We start from the raw sequence: 21,168 nt of genomic DNA on the forward strand, positions 1-21,168 counted from the left end.
ACCTTGGGTTACAGCCACTTCAGGTTGCTTTTTTTCGGGTTACAGACCGCCGAAACCCGGAAGTACTGGAATGGGTTATTTCTGGGTTTCGGCAGTCACACATGTGCAGAAGCACGAAATGTGCTTTGCGCATGTGCAGAAGCACTGAATCGCAACCCGCACGTGCGCAGATGCGGATTGCAAACGCTGCAGGTTGCGAACGTGCATCCTGCACGGATCACAGTCGCAACCCGAGCATCCACTGTATGAGATTGGAGACTACTCAAACTAGGAATCCTGTGCCGACAGTCTGAAGTGATACAGCCCAGCATGCACTGTTTAGCTCTCAATAGTACCTCTTTCAACTTACCGGTATAGACACTAATCCTCGAATTTAAATGATCCATGATCTCTGTAGTGTTCATTATTGTGATAACGGATGAACTCGCTTTGACCACAGATGATTTCATTTTTCATTATTCAAGTACAAGTCTCATGTGCTTCCCTTTACAGCAACTATAATATACATCAGTGGCTCCAGAGTTTTCTGACCTGCAGCTGAAGCTTCTACACCACATCCAGATAGTGATAGATATTTGCAGGTGGTGGTGGGGATCTTCATACAATATTTACTGACCTCATAAAAACTTGTGTAGAATTCTTATGCTGTTGCAACCTGGTAGATTAAGGGTAAGAAAAAAACAACTATGAGACTTTTAAAAAAAAATCAAATAAGGTATTATCTTCCCAGTCTAAGCAACTGCCTCTAACATAACTCACTTCCAGTGCAGACACTCCTCCTAAACTGCCATTGATTCCAGTTGTAAAAGCCTTGGCAGTTTGCTGGGAGACAAATGTTCTTTTGCAGCAGATTCAGTCATAAATCAGGCATTTAACATCTGTGGTGACAGCATCTGAAGCAGACGTAATAGAAAGCATTGGTAGCATGATTCAAATTGTTTCCCTGCTCAAGGTTGCTGTGATTTGGGCACCGCAGTTGTCTAGCGCATACAGTAAATGCCTGTGCTTGTGCCCACCCCCGGTCTGTGTCCCTGTTGATGTGTGCAAATGCAGTTAGGGTGAAGACAGATGTAGCATTTTTTAAATGATCTCAACAACAGGCTCTTCATCTGCAGCGAGAACTTGGCTTTGCGGTTGTTGGCGGAAATGTAGGCACCAAGAAGTTGAATGCTGGATCAGCGCATGAATCAATCCCCATCTTTGCCTCTTTTGCTGTGTGTTTGATTGATTAGATATATTTTCAAAGTAAAATACAGTGGTACCTCTGGTTACGTACTTAATTCATTCCAGAGGTCCGTTCTTAACCTGAAACTGTTCTTAACCTGAAGCACCACTTTAGCTAATGGGGCCTCCTGCTGCCGCCGCACTGCCACTGCACGATTTCTGTTCTCATCCTGAAGCAAAGTTCTTAACCCAAGGTATTATTTCTGGGTTAGCAGAGTCTGTAAGCTGAAGCGTATGTAACCTGAAGTGTATGTAACCCGAGGTACCACTGTATGTTTATCCATGGTGCTAAAAGTGCAGGCATGAGCCTAGCGTTAAGCAGTTTAATAACTAATGTCTCACAGTGGCCAGGGAAATGTCTCCTAATGGATAGCAAAGATTAGCTGTTTTTTTCTGGGATGTTCTGAATGGAGATTGCCATCAGTTTGGGGAAGGTGACTCCCCGTGAAGCTCAAGAGGGACAGATTTGTATGTGTGAAAGAGCGGTAGCAATAGAAGCAGTTTGGAACAGAGAGTGAGGCCTGCTGCCCACCAGGAGTGCTTGTGCTCTTTGTCTCCACCTGTACTCTATTTGTGTGTGAATGTATGTAAAGTATCATGAAAACATCTAAGTCTCCAGTGATCTGTCCTCTAAAAGGAAGCCATACCCAGGCAGAGGTAACCTTGGATCTTCTCACAGCTCAGAAAGGTAGGGTGTGCTTTATAATATATGTGTTCATCCATAGCCTTATGAAAAGGGGGGGAAATTTAAGGAAAAAATTCACTGTGAATTGGTGTGTGTGTGTGTTGGTGAGATCACAGAAACTAGCCTGTAGGTGCCCATCGTTGCTACAGAACTATCAGCATCCAAGAAATAAATAGAACCCAGAACTTTATTTTTCTAGAATTTAGCCCAGGATTTGGTGTTCTATTGCACATGTCACCTGAGAGCCTTAAAAAAATATTGCCAGAACAGGGGCAGAATAGTAAGTCCTACCTACTTGTGCCCAGGGATGACCTGGTGCCTTAATGTTTTTGCATGCAACCTATCTTCAGGACTTTGCTCTAAATGAAACCAAATATTCAGAGAGCTGACCTCGTTTTATTAGCATAACCCAAAGACTTCATGCAAAAGAAAATGTGCACCAATTTCCTGGATGAGCAGATAACCTAAGAAAATGACTTGAATTTAAATTATGTGAGCCAAAGCCATAGCAAATTGTGAAGCAAGGGAACTGTAGACAGACCCGTAGTCAAATACTAATCAGCCAGACAACTGCTGGCATAAAACTGAATCTGTAATTGTGGGGCAGTCTATTGGTAATATTATAGGCTATCCTGTGGGATTAACAGAGACAAGGTTATGCTCTATTAAGACTCATTGATTTCAAATGGAAAGTTAAAATATGTTTTAAAGGTGCTTAACATTGGCTAGGCGATGTCCGTATTTTTATTTTTATTTTACTGTTTTTAACTAGCTGTTTTTCCCATGGAGATATATATAGTAAAAATGCTGAGAGGGATGTGTGTTTATTTGCCTTAGATTAAGAGTGCATTGTAATTCCTATGGCAACCCTGTATGTGCTTGTCTTTGAGCAAGCCCCTTTGGAGTCAATAAAATTTACTTCTGAGTAGACATGCATAAGTTGAGACTGTCAGTTGTTGCGTTGCATGTGGAGGAGAGCTCAGTTTTAAATGCATCACATAAACCCTGTTAGCTTCACTGGACCCAGTAGACCATCAATCAATGCCATGTCTTTAAAGGGCACAGAAGTATTTATTACTCAGAAGAACCTACCTCGCGGTTAGAGATTCTTGCGGAATGTACATTGCTCACCCAGAACCCCACTCCCAAAATACCAATGGAGAAGGTAATGTGAAAACAAACCTTCACATTTGTCTGGGGTATATATCTCCTGGGTGGGTTGTTGAAGATAATCTCCTTCTGCAACATTACTTTGTGCTCGCCGTGTAAAGGTCACACCAGGCATTAATGGTCTTCTGTCTCACTTGATGGCTTGACACGGACTGAATAAAGCCATGATAAAGAGTTATTACAGGTTAGATCTGCCACAAGGCTACCTTCTGCTTATGGTTAGTGCTGATTAGCTTAGAGAATTGACAAAATAAGCAGCAAATTATGAAGGCATAGGCTAAAATGACCTATATTGGGCCAGGAGGGGCCAGGATTGAGACATTTAAAGTGAAATATAAGGACTCGCAGTGATGCAGCTATAAATGCTGTGGTTTGCATTGCTATTTCACCTCTTTGTGCCTGCGTGGTATTTTCCAAGTAGGTTGCTTATTTTTCTGGTATATTTGTTTGGGAGATCTTGTTCGGCAACCACTTTTAAAAATACCGAATTGATTCCCTTGTCTTATGTTGCAACCTTCTCGATGCAAGTGGTCTTACTGACTGTTTTCATCCTCTTCAGAGGTGAGATTTGTACGCTTAAGTAGATAGGTAGTGAGTGTGCTTTGGGTGAGTATACTTGATCTGTTCTCTTTTGCATCTACTGATATTTGATTCAGTGGCTGATGCTTTTGTTTTGTTTTGTTTTCAGGTGTAATTGATCTGGCAACCAGATTGCATTACAGGGTGTTGAATGCTATTTGGCTAGATAGCTTCCAGCTGTTGGAAGATGCCACTGCAATTGTGGCTTTGGTTTCACATTAATACTTAAAGAAACCAAAGTGTGGTTGTATGACAGCACTATAAAATAGTTAAGTAATTCTCTGGAACTGTCAACATTTGCTTCATTCATCCAGAAGCACAAATGTTGGTTATTCTGTCTTTCAATGCACAGAGAAAATGAATAGGAAGGGGAAAAGATGAAACTCATTCTGATGAGTGGCTCTTTATGGAAAGAAAATTCAAAAATCCTTTGAATCGGATGAAGTGCAGCTCTCACATGGCTATCGGAGCATGTGATTATTTTCCTTTCTGTTTTCTGCATATTAGAGCTGCATTAATAACCTGAAAAATATAATTTGGGATCAGAATTTGAAATGAAAAGAACAGGATTTTTTGAAAGTGGGCTGCTTTGAAACTACAGGTGTGTTTGAGACTGCTGTAAGTAACCTGACCACTGCTTTTAATGCAGTTCCAGACCTAAAAGCTGAGAAAAGTCTGGCTTAGTCACTGTAAATGGGGCTGTGCGATTTTAGGTTATTGTTCCCTGCCCTGAATAACTGGACTGAGTGTGATTCTGGAAATCTCCATTCACTACCCCCACCCCATCTGCTATCAGTAGAGTCATGGCCTCTAAAGAAATAAGAACCTGTGGCCTGCCAGATCTTGCCGAACTACAATTCCTATCATCCTTGACGCTTGCCCATGCTGGCTGAGGCTAATGATAATGGAGTACAATGGCGTCTGAAGGGCTGCAGGCACCACCCCACCCTTGCACTAAGCGATCTGACCGAATGGTAAGAGGAAATCATTGGCTGGAAAGCTGAGGTAAATTCCAGAGAGGCAGGCCAAGCAGAAGAGGAAAGAGGAGCAAGAGGAGCAGATAGTTGGACTCTCAGAATGAGGAACCAGGGAAGTGCTTGTGGGTTAGTGATCAAGGAAGGAGTGAAGCATGGATCAGGGCTTGTGAGCACCATGTAGTTGGTACTTTGTTATGCAGGCCAAGGCCTAGTTCTCATTGAGGTTGTAGGCCTGCATCTAGGATATACCTATTCAGACCTCAGGTGGGGCTTGGGGTTGCATTGCGGAACGTTCCTCCGTACATTAAAAGAAACCCCTGTGCTTGGGAAACTAGGCGTTGGGGAGAAGAGACGAGTGTTGACCTGTTAACAATCTCCATTCTTCAATCAAGTGAAAGTGTACATTGGAGGCAGAGGCTCGTAAGGCCTCAGTTCACTTCCAATTTTCACTGGAGCAAGTTGCTTGCTAGGAGCTGTCTATAGTGCTAAAATCAAGAACCTGCCTTGCCAATGTGCCTGGTTGATACCAGCTACCAGCAGATCAGAACCCATGAGAAATGTAGGTGAAACAACAGAGAAACAGGGTGTTGTTGGTAGATGTTAAACGTGTGTTGCGCCAGATTGCTGGGAATATTCGTTTTGATTTGAGCAGTGCGAAGGCACCCAAATGTGGTTTGGCAGGCAGTTGTTTTTTCTAACACCCAGTGAGGTTTGTTTCTCTCATTCTTTGTCTCTCTGGGTTGCTAGCAACTTTTTAAAAACAGCATTATTCTAGATGTAGAAAAAGATTCAGGGATTTCCAGCTGCCCACCGTAACCGAATCTGTGGTTGCCACTGAGGACTTGGCAGCTGTATTCTTAGATTCTCATGCAAGAATAAATATAAGCAAACCCAATAGTTTGAATAGTATAGCTCCAGAGAACATAGGGAGGTTATGTGTCGTGGTGCGATATGACAGGATGCAAATCAGTAACTTGAAGAATAAAATGGCATTCCTGCTCCAGGATCACCAAGGAGCTACAAATGCAAGATGACAGACGCAACCTTTTCAGTTTTGTCTGTGAAATCGTTTGTTGTGACACACCAAAGGGAAGCTGGAAGTGTGCCTTGATGCTCTTGTACCTTTCTTCAAGAGTTTAAAGCAATGCACACCCCACCTGCATTTTCCCCGTAGCCCAGGACCCACACATGTCACTAACCAAGTGCAATATTCAGCCCGTATGTTAACTAGATTGAAGAAAGTGATTTCGTTGTAGTGCAGGAATTAGAAACCTTTTTTCAGATCAAGGGTCAAATACTCTCCTGGACAGCCTTTCCAGGCCACATTCCACTGGTGGGGAGGGCCATAGGGGAAAGTGGGTGGAACAATGGATATGACTCTCACCTTTGTATAATAAGCCACATTTAAACCACACAGAATCAGTACGTTTTGTACACGTATACATCTTCAGCCCAGGTAGGCAAGAGGTATCATTATAATTAAATGACCCATTCCAGCAAGGTGAAAATATTCCAGGAGGGTGTGGAGCAGGCTTGGCAAGGTGTGGAGTGACCTGGCGAGATCACACGAGGGCTGGATGCATGACAGCTTTGGAAATTACACGGAGAGAGGTGCAAATTTCTTCTTCCACTATTAAACGGGAAGCATAAAAAAATGCATGTACAAGAAACTTCTGAAATTACATTAGCATGCCCATTAAGAAGACCAAAAAGATAGAGGGTTGAGGAAGGAGGGAATGAGTCATGGCTTGAAACCTTGCACTTCTTTAATGAAAACTTTCCCTAGTGCTTGTGCAATAAACAGTTCACAGCCTTACATATTTTTCCTCTTTCAATAGCAGTTCCTTTACTTTAGGGGGAAAGAACCTTGAATTTATTTGTTCAGATTTGACCCTGACAGTGAAAGAATGAGCTCCAGGAAACCTGTGTCCCTGAACGAAGGGACAAGCCCTTGAGAGACCATGGCCCCTGCATAAATCATGTTTTCATTCTTCCTCGAGGGATTTCACCTCTGCTGCCCTCCCCTTCAGTTCTTTGTATGCCTAATGCAGTGAGCTTTCATGCTCAGTTGTAAATGCCACCGCGGAAGATGCTCAAGACAAGAATTATCCGTAAAGCCTATGTGTCTAGTGTGGTGCCTTGAAATTCCTTTAAAAGCTAATGTTAGAAGAGAGCTTCCACAAGAATAACAATGGCAGCAACAATGGCAGCATATCAGTCAGGCGTGGGGCATGTCATCATAGCGGCCCATGGCTTTGAAGGCCTTTGAAGAGCACGGGTTGCTGTAACACCTCTGGCTGTGCTGCCTCACTGCAAGAAGCTTGGGTGCAAGCCCATCCACATGGAAGTCCCTTGGGGGGCCAAGGACAGGATCGGTTGTGGTAGAAATTCCTCCAACAATTCACAACCAGGAGTACGGCTGGGCAATATCTGGTTCTCAACATCATGATATATCACAAGCTAACCATCGCAATATGGCAATACATCATGATGTCAAGGTCCTGGGATGTAGAGGGAGGGAGGGGGTGGGCAGGAGGAGTGATCGCAACCGCGCTCTCTGGCAGGTCCTTCCCAGTGAGGGAGTGAGCAGGCAAGAGTAGGGATAGCCCCTCACAGCTGTTCCCAGTGATTTGTCCAGCATGCCCTTCCCAGTGATGGCCCCTTGCTGGGCATGAATGCTCTGTTTTAAAGCTCCCTCTGGAGAAACGGTTATCGCAAGCTGAACTTTAGGTCTGTTTCAGGTGATTTATTTATTTAGTATTGTTTTTATTAAGGATTTATTGGGTTACAATATTATAAACTTCGTCTCTGTTTTCAGATCATAAAGATATTTCTTTGGGTCGGTTATATTCAATGTGAGACTTTTGTGTTGTATGCCGTATAAGGTTGGGGGGAAAGAGGTGGGGAGAGAGAGTAGGAGAGGGGGGAGAGAAAGGGGGGTAGTAAACTTTCATTGTTTTACATAGTGTATGTTGATATACTGCCCACCCCTAGCCAGGAGTATAAAAAAATTAAGGACCATGTCCCCAATTCAAGGTATTGTGCTATGTGTGTGAGCAACAAATACCTGTTGTTTTGACAGAGGAGGTGTGTTTGTGGTCAGGGTTCTGTGCACATGAAGAGGCCTTGTAACCTACTTTAGGACTAGGAAGACAAAAGCCACCCAGTGCCAGGAATGGAGGGCAGATTTTGACAGCCAAATGCTTCAGTGGGTATATCACCAGGGCTTTTTTTTCAGCTGGAACTTACCAAAACTTAGTTCTGGCACCTCTCAGGTGGGCGCCATTGCCATTCTAAGAGAACAAGGGAGATGTTCATGGTGAGTTCTGGCATGTCTTTTTCTAGAAAAATAGCATGGATATCACTGAGGGCTCATCCAGACATACTTTTGTACTGCACTTTCCAGGTACAGGTCCGCACTTTAAAGCTCTGTGTCCCAATATGTTGTGTTTTCTGTCCTGGTGCTTTCCTAAGAAAAACCCGTGCTTTACTGCTAAATTGGAGCAAATGGCAATCTGTGAAAAACCTGGTTGCAGTTTGCTCCGATTCAGTGGTAAAATGTCGGTTTTCTTGGGGAAAGCGCCTGGACCCAAAAAACGCCCTTCTCAGATACAGAACTTTAAAGCCTGGCCCTGTGCCTAGAGAAACAGCACAAAAGAAATCTGGTTGAGTCTTAATTGAGGGCTGAGCTTGTTCCCAGTGACTCCTGCCACAGAGGACCAAGGCTGCTTCTTTCCCTGTAGCCCAACGTCTGTGTAGCCCCGCCCTGGTTGTGTTTTTTTCTGTGTAATGGACAGTCAGCAACAAGCTTTTGTATAGAGAGAAAGAGACCCAAAAGAAGAAGTGGATCCTACTGTTACCAAACCAGAAGGAGGGAGGCTGATCTGGGGGACAGGGATGGTGGGGGGAACCACCATTATATTCTCTGAAGTATTTTTCAGTGCTATCTTTAAGTCATGGGGAGAAATTCCAGCTACTCAATTACCTTTGCATTTGCATTCATTCCAGATCAAAACGTCCTGCTCCAGTTCCTACAGCCACCCCAAGAATTGACTCTCCAATGCCTGTGATCCCTCATCAAAAGGTAGGTGCTCTGGAAAACTCCTGCTGCTCATCACACCAGATATTTCAGATGTGTACCTTTCGGCTTCTTTTTGGCAGCAACCTGATACATGGCCATTTCCCCTGCCACACACTGATTCGCTCGCACCCCATCTGTGATAGAAAATGAGGTGGTAGCAGTTATTCCATAATAAGCAATTCACAATAAAAACTGTGATGTTGTGTATGCACTTCATAAGCATGGTGGAGATTAGAGCTCAAGTGACGGTGAAGACCATGGAGGCAGATCAAACAGACCAGTTGCGGGAGGGGAGTTGTTTTACAAGATGAACTGTAAAGAATGAGCAAGCACATACCGAGATACCTCAGAATCAGTCAAAGCCAGTGAGATAGCTTCTTTTCCACATTGAGTTATGTGTGTGTGTTTACTCCTCATCTTCCATCCTCTCAGCCTATGCCAATTCATGACTGTCTTCATAGAACCTGTTCAACTGTATGCACAGCACATAGGACTCTCTCTATGCAGTTAGGGTTCAAATAGCCTACCTGGGTGCAGGTTTGCAACCTTACTTGATTACCCTCCTGAAGAAACTAAGCAAGCTTGCAGTCCTAGCCTTGACAAATAAGACTATGGACACCTTGGCCTAAAGTGGCAGCTATTGCCAGAATAGATCTATCAGCTCCAGCTTAGGTACATTGGTTGAGCAATTGCCCGTAGGTGAAAAGACCAGTGACCTCTGAAGATTTGACATCTGATTGTATTCTAGATAGCAGCCTTTATCATGCTGCCTCAGGGACCTTGCCAGTGAAAGATGGGATAAAAAAAAAGTTTCAGATAAATAAATGTTACATTTGAGCTCATTATTCCGGTTACCAGTTGCAACAGAATGCTGTGGCGCTGCTCTTTGATTTGCAAAGAGCGTTTGAGCCCTCACTCTAGAAATACAAATTTTTGACGTTATCATTGGCATCTCAGGAGCGAGTAAGGTCAAAGGTCTGTGTGAAGTCTTAAATGTTTCTCTCTCCTGGACACCTTTTAGAATGTTCATTTGTAGTCCATAGCAGAAAAAGTAGGCCAGTTTGCAGTTCTCTGGACAAAAATGGCAGGTTCCCCCCATGCTTCACTGTGGGGGAACCAAGACGTGTTATTTAAGACTGGACCAGTGTCAATTGCTTGCTGGGCCCATCCTATGGAGAGCTGCTTTAGGTTAACCTTTGCAGAGCTGGCTCTGCTTGCTTGTGGCTGGTTCCCATGCTACAAGCTGTAATACAGGTATCTAAGTCCTTTAGATATTACATGGGGCCAAGGTGGTGCTTGTAGGATGCAGGGTTACATCCAATGAGGCAGGTGAGGGGGTGCAGGGGGCTTTGACTCTGCCCTAGGAAGGCCTCATAACATTCCAAATGAGAGGGAAGTAGCAGAGGTGCAGGTGGCAAGGCCTTGAGGGACCTCACAAATTGGGAGGATGCTACAATGCTACCTGGATTACGGCACAGGTGAATTCAGGGACACCTGAACTTCAGCAGCAGCTCAGCCCCACTAACTTAGGGCTTATCCAGGCTTGCCCTTGCCACGCCCTTTTCCCCATGGAAACCCGATCTATACTGATGAATTGGAGCAAACTTCAATCGGGATTTCTCCGGATCGACATTTGCTTCGATTTATCACTAAAGAGCTGGTTTTCCTGGGGGAAGTGGTGGCACAAGCACAAGACCATTCAGACTCATGCATAAAAAGCACAGGACAAGCAGGAAACCTGTCTTCTGGATAGCTCAGTTGATTAGAGTGTGGTGCTGATAATGCCAAGGTTGCAGGTTCGATCCTCATAAGGGTCAGCTGCATATTCCTGCATTGCAGGAAATTGGACCAGATGATCCTCAAGGCTCTTTCTAATGCTACAATTCAGTAATTCTATGATTGAGTGGATGACCCTTGGGGTCCCTTCCAGCTCTACAATTCTATGAATCCAGCACAAGTCTGTATGAGCCCTAAGTGTGATGCTGTTCATACCATTACCATCAGTTCTGCATCTCTGTGGGAACCATGGGAGGGCAACAAGCATGTCACAGGAGTAACACAAATCCCTTCAGAAAGGGATTTATTAATGATTGGAATAAATTCTTAACATATACAGAAACAAATTTAGGTAATATTAAAATTACAGTAGGTGATACATAAAATCTGTGAAGCTGAGATACAGAGAGAGAATGGAGACCGCTGAAAGATAGGATGGTTAAATAACCTAGACCGAGATGAAGGGAAGTACTTTTTCTTTTTCACCTTTTTTTTTCTTTTTCTTTTGTGGCACTATTTGTATGTTATGATCTCTTTTTGGATTTTTTATGATGTATGTATGATTTGTTTGAAAACTCAATAAAAAAATTATTAAAAAAAAACAAAAAACAAATCCCTTCAGAAAGCCTGCTCAGCAAACTTACTGATCAAGTACCTCACGTGTGAGTCCTAGCATCTCTAAATAAAGGGCTTCATGGAACAGGTTTGGATAAGAGCTTTGCTGAGTTTCAACCAAGAGCCTCTGGATGTTAGGGTTGATGTTGCTACCAGGCTGCTTCAGATTTTGAAGCAAGTGCCAAGAGAGGAAGCATAAGTGACTGTCCCTAAACTTCCAAATCATGTCCCTAAGGAGGACACGGGTGGAGGGCTGCATTTCTGATGCATGGTGAGAGCCAGTTCATACTGCACCTGATATGGCTGAGTCTGGACAATTAAGGGCTTGTGCAAGTGGCCTGCTTACAAGAGCAGCATAACATCAGTGCAAGGATCGCAGAGTCGTTCTCCTGGGCAGGGGTTCCCAGTCACAATGTACCACACAGCTTAAGGAAGCTGATCTGTGGGCTTTTGCCAATTCACTCCTCCAGTGTTGCACTGCTCATGGGAATAGATCATTAGAGTAAATGTACGAAATGTAGCTGGCTCAGGTATCTGTGCATAAAACATTGCTAGGTATAAGCCATTTCATCATAGATTTCTTTTTCCGTCTCCCTCCCCAAAATTATATATTTAAGGTGGGGGGGGAGTGCACTTTCACTCTGTTAAAAAATGTAAAAAGAGTGTAGTCAGGGGATGCAATGAGTGTGTGTGTGTGTGTGTGTGTGTGTGTGTGTGTGTGTGTTGCCAGTTATGTCCTACGTGGCATCACTGGGTAAGATTCGACTCCTGCTTCCTGAATTCTCCATTCATCACAATGTTGCTAGAAGCCACAGAATGAAAGACCAACTCCATCTCAGCCATGAAATAAGGTGTTCTAGCAAGATGACAGTAATATGTCTCCAGGGATGATGCTCAGGATAACAGCCTCCTCTTCTGGCCACAAGAAAAGTTACAGTAGGTTTGCCAGGGAAAAAATAATGCTCATTTTCGTAACCCCTAAGGCCACACTGGGACAGCCAGAGAGACAGAAAAGAGAAAGCTACACCGAGGGAACAAAGCTCAGTGGGAGAGCCCATGTTTCACATGCCAAAGCCTCAGGTTCAATTCTTGGCATCTCCATTTAAAAAGAGCAGGTGACAGGTGGAGCAGGTGGCAGGCTATAGAGACCTGCTGCCAGAGTAGACAGTATTCACCAGGTATAAACTTGTTGTTGGCGGCATCTGTCTGTCTCAGGAGACATTGGGTGCACCTCTGGGGGTGAAGTCAAACTGCTGTGTTAGCAGCACTAAAATGATCTCCCTGGGCCAGAAGCCTGGGCAGTGTATATGGAGGTCCTGGGCTAGCCAGATAACAGAACCCCACCTCTCATCCTTGCTGAGGTGGTCCAAAGGAAAGCAGAGCAATACCTTTGGTGCCAGCTGGGCTGCAGGAGTTGCTGCAAGGAGGCGTACAAGATGCCATCCAACTGTCTCCACTCCAGATTTGTGTAGGGTTTATTCCTTAGCCTTTTCTCCTCGTCCTGAAGATATCCCACAAGGCAGCGAAGGTTTAGGATCAGAATTTTCCTTCTTGCCTAGTCATGCATCTCTAATTTGTATTAACTGAAATGAAACAGTTGGCAAAGAATTTGTGCCCTTGACTGGATGCAAAAAAAAATTTAGTTTATAACACACACTCCTTGTGATTTAGTGCAACACATACAAACCAACAGATTATTGGTTACTAGTACTCAGAGATGCTCTAGCCATTTTCTGTGTTCCTGGGTACTAAGCATCGTAGGTGGAAAAGCCTTTAAATGTGGACCAAAGGGGACAAAGTAGCAAAGGGCACCAGTAGCAAACCCCCCCCCCCAACAAAACTATTGCTGGCAATCACTATTTCACGCACACCCATGAAGTCTGTTTGGAACATCTTACATAGCATCATTCCCAAATTGCTTGTGGGGGAGAGGAATGGCGGAAGCGACAGGGAAGAGTTCTCAGAAAATTGGCAGGGACCGCAAAAACAGAAAGGAAGGGAGAGCAATTTCTATACACCTGTGCTTTGTGAAAACAGTGAGCACTTGCGTACTGTTGAAAAAGTCATCGTGCTACAGTATTGCGTGTTGTCATCGAATGTTCCCAGATCAAAGGTAATCAGTGGTGAAATTGGAGTGATGTGCTGCAGAATAGTTGCTTTGGATTCTAGGAGCCACTTGTTTGATCCCTGTCTATCAATACACTTTCTCCTTTGAATTCAAGTTTTGGTCCTGCCAGGAGAATGTTGGCTTTGTGTTGGCTTTTTCAAACATCTCAGTCTTTTCTCTTTATTCTGCATTTTGACCAAATTAGCAGGATATCAATAATGGAAAGGATATCTGACAGCAGCCTAATTTCTTCCTGTTTAGTCTGGGGGGGGGGTCAACATGAAGTGGAGATTCCTTGGCTGTACATGGCTATGTTCCACTTTTCCAAATGCAAAGTGTACAGAGAGATTGTCTATTAATAGAATCTTCTTTACAGCCTATTTTGCTAACCACATTGCACGACCTTTATTAGCATGAATTTCTGCCTCTGCTGGCAGTGGCCCTTAATTTTGAGACTAATCATATGTGGCGCGATTGTCCAAATATTAGCCCTCCCATATCTACATAACAACATGGATATAGATATGTGCATATGTTGTAGGTGTAGTTAGATGCCATCCTAAAAGCCAAATTTATGTAAGAACCCCATATCCTTTCTGTAAGAACAAATGGGCAGTTGAACCATGTATGGTAACTAATATCAGCAGTTGTTCAGATGAGAAGCTTTATTGACATGCATCTTGAGTTGAGAAACATGCTGCTTTGGGAAAAGATGTGGTTAATATTTTCGCTTGACTAATGCAAGGCTATGAAGGTTGCATACATCTGTTCTATTGCAAATGTCTGATATGTAGGGTTGCCAACCAGACAGGTCTTACTTGATGCATAATACTATGTGTTTCTGTCAAGCAATTGCTAGTGGCATCTGAAAAACCAGAAATCTCCAAATTTCACCAGAATCTGTCCTAAAACCACCTGGCTTCACTTCTGATATGTAAGATTCTGTCCCTGACATGTTGGTTTCCAGAAGGAGAATATTATTTTTTAAAAGTCAGAGGTTGGCAACCTTGCAGATATGTGTAGAATTCCAGAGCTGTAGACTTTTTCTTTTTGCATGTGTTCTATGATTGCTTTTCTTTCTTTCTTTCTTTCTTTCTTTCTTTCTTTCTTTCTTTCTTTCTTTCTTTTGCCTGCATGTTTGCTTCTACAGGATACTGTTCTGGAAGTCAATGGCAACCGAGCAAGCATCAATCCTCTAAGTAGCACATCGGCTGGGTCCATGAGTAGCATTTTAGCAAGCAATGGAGCATATTCAGGCTACCTCAGCAAACAAGAGATGAGCCTGTCACATAGTTCCTCCTTCTTAAAGACTGTCAACATTAGATCTTCAGTGTCCTCTCAGTCTGTGGCATCTGACCTTTCGCCAGCAAAAAGTGACCTAGGTTCCAAAACAAGCTCAGCGATCACAGATGGCAATAGCCCTAAACACCAGCTAAGCCCGGCAAGGCAATATAACAACCCCATTGGCCTTTACTCAGCAGAAACTCTAAGGGAAATGGCTGAGATGCATAAGTTAAGTCTCACACGAAGGGCTTCAGAAGGTGGACTTCTTAGATGGTATGTAAATGTGATAAACTTGTTTTCTGATCATGCATTCTAGATAGTTTGGTGAATGGGCCAATTTCCATACACAGCTCATTGGAAGCATTCTGGGTAGTGAGTGTGCATTTGTCTTGAATCCATCATTAAATCAAGTACATAAGAGCTCGCCTTGCATAGTCCTCCTAAACCAATAGTAGCCAGCCAGGTGCCTTTGAGAAGCTCACAAGCAGGGTATGATGGTTACAGAGACTCCTTTTTTGTCCTAAACATCTGGTAATGAGTGACATGACTACTACTGAATCCTAGCCAACTTTTCTAAATGATTTCCTGAAAAATAGATCCTGAAAGTCACTGTTCTTTAAATAACCATTGGGCTTTTGAATTACGATGTTGTTTGGCTTGTGCTAGTGTCATACAACATAAAATGACTACGGTAGATACTATAGGATCTATAGAGCATCTACAAATTACAGAGAATTTAAATTCACTCTCCCCCTTATCCATCACAGTGAACAACTTCCAGTGGCATTAAATGGAGTCTGAGGAATAATTAGTAGGATCCTCTGATTTTTTTCCAAATCTTGTGTCTCAAAACTCTTAGGCTTTTGTTCATTCAGATGTGTTTTCAAATCAGAAGAGAGTGAGGAGTCTGTGGGAAAATGATAGGGAAACTAAGTAGAAATTATTCAAGAAGCACCAGCATTTTAGAGGGGGTAAAATGAAGAGTAATCAATTGTTTCCATCTGGACAGAGCATCAGTTCGTTAATACTTTAATAGCTATAAATATCTAAGATAATCCTCTTTATATCTGGATTTCCATTCAACGGCACTTTTAATCCTAGGTGACACACAATTAGCAATCGAATCACAGTGACCTCTTTAGAACTGCTCTGGTATGAAATTGATGTTGCATCAGAAATTACGGTAGTCCATTTTCTTGCTGATTTGGTTAAACAAAAAGCTTTGACCCCAACTGGTTTTATTTCCTTAGTGTGAAAGGATTCACCATCAACCTTACTGTGGATTTCCAAAAGCATTAAAGAGCAGGTTTTTGCAGTTGGAGAGAGCAAGCGCTCAGGCACAGACCAGAAAAGAGTGGGGGTGTGCCAAGAAAGCAAGGAGGAAAATCAGGGTGGATGAGCCCTAAGCTAGTATGTGTAGAGAGACAAATAAAAGAAAGAGATTGGCCCATATTGTGCTTCCTCTTTAAGGATCTCCATTAGTACGAACATGACGCCTAGCTCTTCATGAGCACATTCACATCCCTGATGCCTATTGACAGTGATAGTCCGCGTCTGGCATGAATATGCTCCAAGACAACTCCCATGTCATTATCAAATTTCATGTGTCCTCCTTTAATTCATCCCATAATAGAGGCTTGCCTTTAGGAGGGAGCACTGTTTCCATAGTTATAAAATTCCACCCATGTCACAGATTGACTCTGCCATTCAACACAAGTGTTTCTGTGCCAGGTCTGTGCAGCTGTGAAAGTGTAGCATTCAATGGTCATTCCATTTGTAGGCCTCCTTGGATGAGATCAATGGGGATGTGATGAGAAAACCTTGTTTAGTGGTCAGTGATCAGTATATTAGATTCTGTGGCAATACAAGCTCTACAAAGTCGCTCTTGTCCTCTTTTGGACCTGGCAGCACTCATCTTTTGCATAAGCAAAAGTTGTCTTACGTTCTATTATTTTAAACTACTGCAAATTAATTCACAGGCAGTCTATTGCTATACTGATGTCCATTACTTCCCCTCTCCCTTTCCCAGTCCACTGGGAAACCCAACGGGGAGGTGGGGCCAACAAAGAGTGTTTCAAGCCCTCTTGTCACATGGCAAATCTCAGTGGAAAATATATGGATGTCACAAAAGCTGACAATATACAGATGAAATGGAATGCAGGCACCAAACTGGCTGGAGGGGCAGGGGTAGAAAATGGACCCGCATGGAGGTCTCATTTTCAAACACAAGTTTGGGAACCAGTGCAAGATCTCAAGTTCATACACCTTTAAGAGTTGCATAGAATGGAGCATTCCACCAGGTGTGGTGGTTCCTGACAAGCATCACTCTTCTTCATCTGTTAAAGATACAGGAGCCCTCTCAAGATCTGGGCTGCCATCTTTGCTTCGCAGGGTTCATGACCAATTTCATTAGGATATGTTAGATGTGGTCTGTCAGTTGTCCATTTTCATGACTGCTGGTATGTGAAGAGTTTGCGTTCTGCCTTTGATGTGTTTTGAAAGTCCAATCAGATACTGCGGAAGAGTTAGTTCCCCTCTTTTTCAAGGGGTATATCACTAAAGGCTTATGCCGTACTTTAAAATGTTGTTTTACGTGCATGGGCATAGCTTAGAGGATTAGTATAGCCAACAGCATCCACTTCAGAAAATGATACTATTACACCGTGTTTCTCAGTAAGCAGATGCCCAGCTGTCCTGCACATTCCTAAAATGGATATAGAATCACTGATCTGCTTACTGACTACAACTTGTTCCTAATATATCTCAGTGAGTTTCTGTAACAGGCAGATATATTTGGATTAAAGCACAGTTTACTAAGCCAGTGGGAGAATATTCTTGAGTGAGAGAAACTGAAGGGCAGGAAACAAGATGGAGTAGGAAACTTTTAATTATCCTGATGTGAAAACCTCTATTGGCAACCAGTGTTTTCCCCCTTCCTTTTCTCCCTCCCCCATTAAAACTTGGACAGCAAGCAGTGGAGTAAACAGTACATCTATGTATTCATACTATGCAACTTTGCCTTTCTTTTAAGAAATCTCCGTGTCTGCCACCAGACCCCTGTTGTCCATTAAAGAGAAGTGTGCAAGACTATCACAGCAACCTGATCCCCTGGATCCACAGGAAAATCCCTTCCCTCATTAACTTTGTCAGCTACCAGAAGAATCGTGGATTGAGTCTTGCTAGTAGCAACTTGAACGGCTTGCTAAGAAGCTTCCCTTCTCTGATAAATTAAAAAACATAAACCTGAGTTTCTTCCTCAACCAGATCTGGGCCTTTTAAGGGGGGGGGGGAGTAACAAAAATAAATCTAGGAACAGTGCTCCAGCCTGGTTCACCTCTCAGGACAGTGGGAACAGCCTTCCATTACACCCTGCCAAGATTAGCTCCCAAAGGGGCTTACAATTCATATTCACGCAAGGTCTAACAGGGATCTGTGGGGTATATCTGGCAGAGTGCTTGATCCTTGAAAATTGATGAGATGGTCAAGGTTCTAGGTTGTTCCTTGCAGAATAAGTTTCAGATTGACTCAAGGGCCTGGCTGAAGGACGGTGCCAGTCCACAAGTGCTTCTCCTCCCAGATTGCACTTGAGGCGACATCATTATTATCTGTGCACCTGCATTTTCTTTAAGTGTGCAGTTAAAAATGTGGCAGGAGTAAGTGGAACAAAAACATTGTTGCAAAAACACCTGTGTCTCATAAGTGCATTTGTCAAAGAGCTGGAATTAGCAGCAGCTCCCTACTGAGCATAAATGCAGTGGAAAGACCCATTTGCTGCTATGTAATGTGTGAAATGGTCCTAAGAACTGAGCTGCAGAAAACGTTAATAAGACAACATTCATTCCAGAGCTAACCCAATGTTGGCCTACATCAGTGGATAGCAGGTGACATATTGATCCTATCAGTCACCAGAATCTCTTGAGTTGGTCACCAAGCTTCCAACTGTAGGTATTCATTGGATTCTTTGGAACCATTGTAATCTGGCTTCCAGCCTAGTTTTGCAACTGAAGCTGACTTCACTATGAGATGCTCAGAGAGAGTGTTGTCCTGTTGCGTCTCCTGGACCTCCCAGCAGTGTCTGATACAATCAGCCATGGTATCCTTCCTAAGCTGTTTGGTGGGGATAGGTTTGTGGAACGCTGTTCTTCAGTGGTTCCATTCATTCATGGAGAGGCTCTCCCAGAAAGTGATGCTGGGAGACTGCTGTTTCATCTCATAGCCTTTGACCTGCGGAGTGCCCCAGAGTTCCATCTTGTTTTCCATACTTTCAACCCCTATATGAAACTACTGGGATGTCGTCTGGAGATTTGAGCGGAGGGGTCGTCAATGTGTGGGTGACGCACAACTCTTGCCATAATCTAATACCAGTGTGGCAATAAAAGTGATAGGTCAGTGTTCAGAAATGGGTGGCTAAACAAGCTAAAGCTTAATCCAGATAAGACGTTATGTTGGTTAGGAATTCTTGCAATTTGGGAGAGTTTGATACAGATGGAGTTGCACTGACCCTGTAGGAGCATATATATATATATATACACAGCTAGGAGGATCTCTTGGATCCAACACTTTCTCTTAATTCCCTAGTTACCAGGAGTGCCTGGTGTCTTCCCACCACAGTGCAGTTTGCAAGTGTAACTGCTATAATTTTTCCCATAGGTTCTATGAGGTCAATAGAAGCCATTCATTTATATAGGAGAAAGAAAACGAGGTGCATTCTGGAATCCCTGTGGACAGGTTTTGCCCCCTCTCAACTGTGTTCCAGACCAAAACCCATTTACTTTAACCTGCGGAGCTCAGTGGGAGTCACTGAGAACTGAATTGGCCTCTCGCTTCAGAGCTTTGCCATGATTTCCATGGTGGTGGTGTGACAGAACCCTGGGAAGGAGGGTTTGTGACATGTGCATCTTCTTGATATTTGCTTTGGATGTTCTTGGTCAAGCAAGATGTCAATACACTAGCAGTAGAAAAGGTTGAGAAAGAATGGTGCTTGATCCCAGAGTGCTTAGCACTGTGGAGGGGAGATGCGTTATCTCTTTGATGCATCTACTGTGTTCACATGGGTTGCTGTTGTTATCTAATTGTCACTTTCCAAAGCGACTTTCAAAAGTTTGCTTTCTTGCCCTTGCATGCCAAGCAGTATGCCAAGCAATGTTACAGTAATAAAAACTTGGTGTTCATGTTCAGGCAAAATGTCACAGTACCTCCATAAATCCTGGTGGATAAACTGTAATCCTTACATTTTCCCTCTGTTAATCACATTGGGAGGTTTGGGACATAACAGCTGCTTTCTGTTCCTATTTGTAGAGGAATTTGCAAAAGCCTTATAAAGCCTGGTTAATACTTACTAGCCTCATGCTCTTTTTATTTTATTTTAAATCTGTTGGTCTGATTTCCCCTCCTTTTGTCTTTCTCTTCCCTCCCAGGTCATAGCGAACACTGCTGCCAAGTTAGTATTAAACAGTGTGCCAGTGTTACATGTTTGACTATGTCCCCACTTCCTGGGGTAGCATGAACCTGTTTGTTCCTGCTGTGTGCGTGTGCTTGCAAGTGGGATGCACATTACAAGAGCTCAGTGGTGTGGCAGGCATAAAATGGCACTAGTGTGTTCTACTGGTAGTTCCGTTCTAGGAATATTCCTCCTCCTTACATAGTATTATGGTGCCACTGCAAATGCATTACTTTGTCTGGAATGGCTTTATTTAATTATTTTGCATCCACTCAAAAGGTTTGCCACAAGACCTCTCTGTTCCTGTTGTGGCTCCCAGAGGATCTTCATGTACTGGCCACAAAGTCTGATAACTAGTATTAGAGTAGGAGTGAGTGGATGGCAGTGGCTTTTCCTTTTCTGGGAGCATGGCATGGCTAGGCTGGAAGGCTTACTAGCTACAGATGCCTGTGGTGGCTGTTGAAACCAGTGTGTGGAGGCTTCTTGCCGTGAAATACTTTGCTAAGAGGTTCAAACCATTTGAAGTCAAATGTTACTATAAATGTACATTTTAGTTTGTGACGCATGTTAGTTAATGTGTTCATGTCGTGGCAGGTTTCTGTTCCCTCGAAGTATCTGTGCATGTACTGTGTTGTTTGAATCCTGGTATCTGTTTTATAACTGTCCCTCCGTAGTTCATCAAAATACATTCCCCAAAGGCTCCCACCCCTTTGATAGCTCTCAGGGAGATAAACATCCCACAGGTCAGGCGCCGTTTCTCCTGTCAAACTGCTGCCGCGACAGGAACATCTACATCAGTCGAGTATTGTTCTGCTTCAGAGCTTTTAAAAAGACAGTCTTGTCCCTCTTGCAATCCAGCAGCTATGTACAACTGGTTTTGTATTAACTATTTCTGCATGGCAGACTTTCAACAAAGGTATCTTATAAAATATCATTTTATCATTTGAGAAATAAAGAAAGGGGGAGAGCTTCTGATACCATGACCTAGCAAGAGTTGCATCAATAGCCTGCTAAGGCTGTAATCCTATATATGTTTACCAGAGAGCAAACCCACATTGATTCTATTTCTGAGTCAACTTCAATAGGACTGGGCTTCAGGAACAATAACAAATTGGGAGGATTTTATGTCCCTAACTTGACATTCATGCCCCCAGAAGCAGTGGTGTGGGTTTTCTAGGAAATTATTGAAAAAATTCCATATGGCCATATGCATCAGAAAGAAAATCTGAT

General features: G+C 43.2%; 1 protein-coding gene across 50 annotated transcripts in view; it reads left to right on the forward strand.

Moving 5' to 3' along the window:
* Positions 1-21,168, forward strand: part of LDB3 (LIM domain binding 3) — a 152,461-nt gene that overhangs the window by 62,294 nt on the left and 68,999 nt on the right. For 33 of the 50 annotated variants that reach the window (XR_014511020.1, XR_014511021.1, XR_014511022.1 and 30 more), the window contains 2 exons: positions 8,644-8,719; positions 19,916-19,938. Coding sequence is in view for 27 of the 50 variants with exons in the window: in XM_083440026.1 (XP_083296152.1) it covers positions 8,644-8,719; positions 19,916-19,938 (99 nt within the window). In the remaining 23 variants the exon portion in view is untranslated. Of the gene's footprint in view, positions 1-8,643; positions 8,720-14,364; positions 14,772-19,915; positions 19,939-21,168 lie in introns of all 50 variants that reach the window. The other 17 variants (XM_083439993.1, XM_083439986.1, XM_083439989.1 and 14 more) reach the window with 1 other exon arrangement.

Source organism: Podarcis tiliguerta (assembly GCF_965153285.1).
Source record: "Podarcis tiliguerta genome assembly, chromosome: 5".
Classification (NCBI taxonomy): domain Eukaryota; kingdom Metazoa; phylum Chordata; class Lepidosauria; order Squamata; family Lacertidae; genus Podarcis; species Podarcis tiliguerta.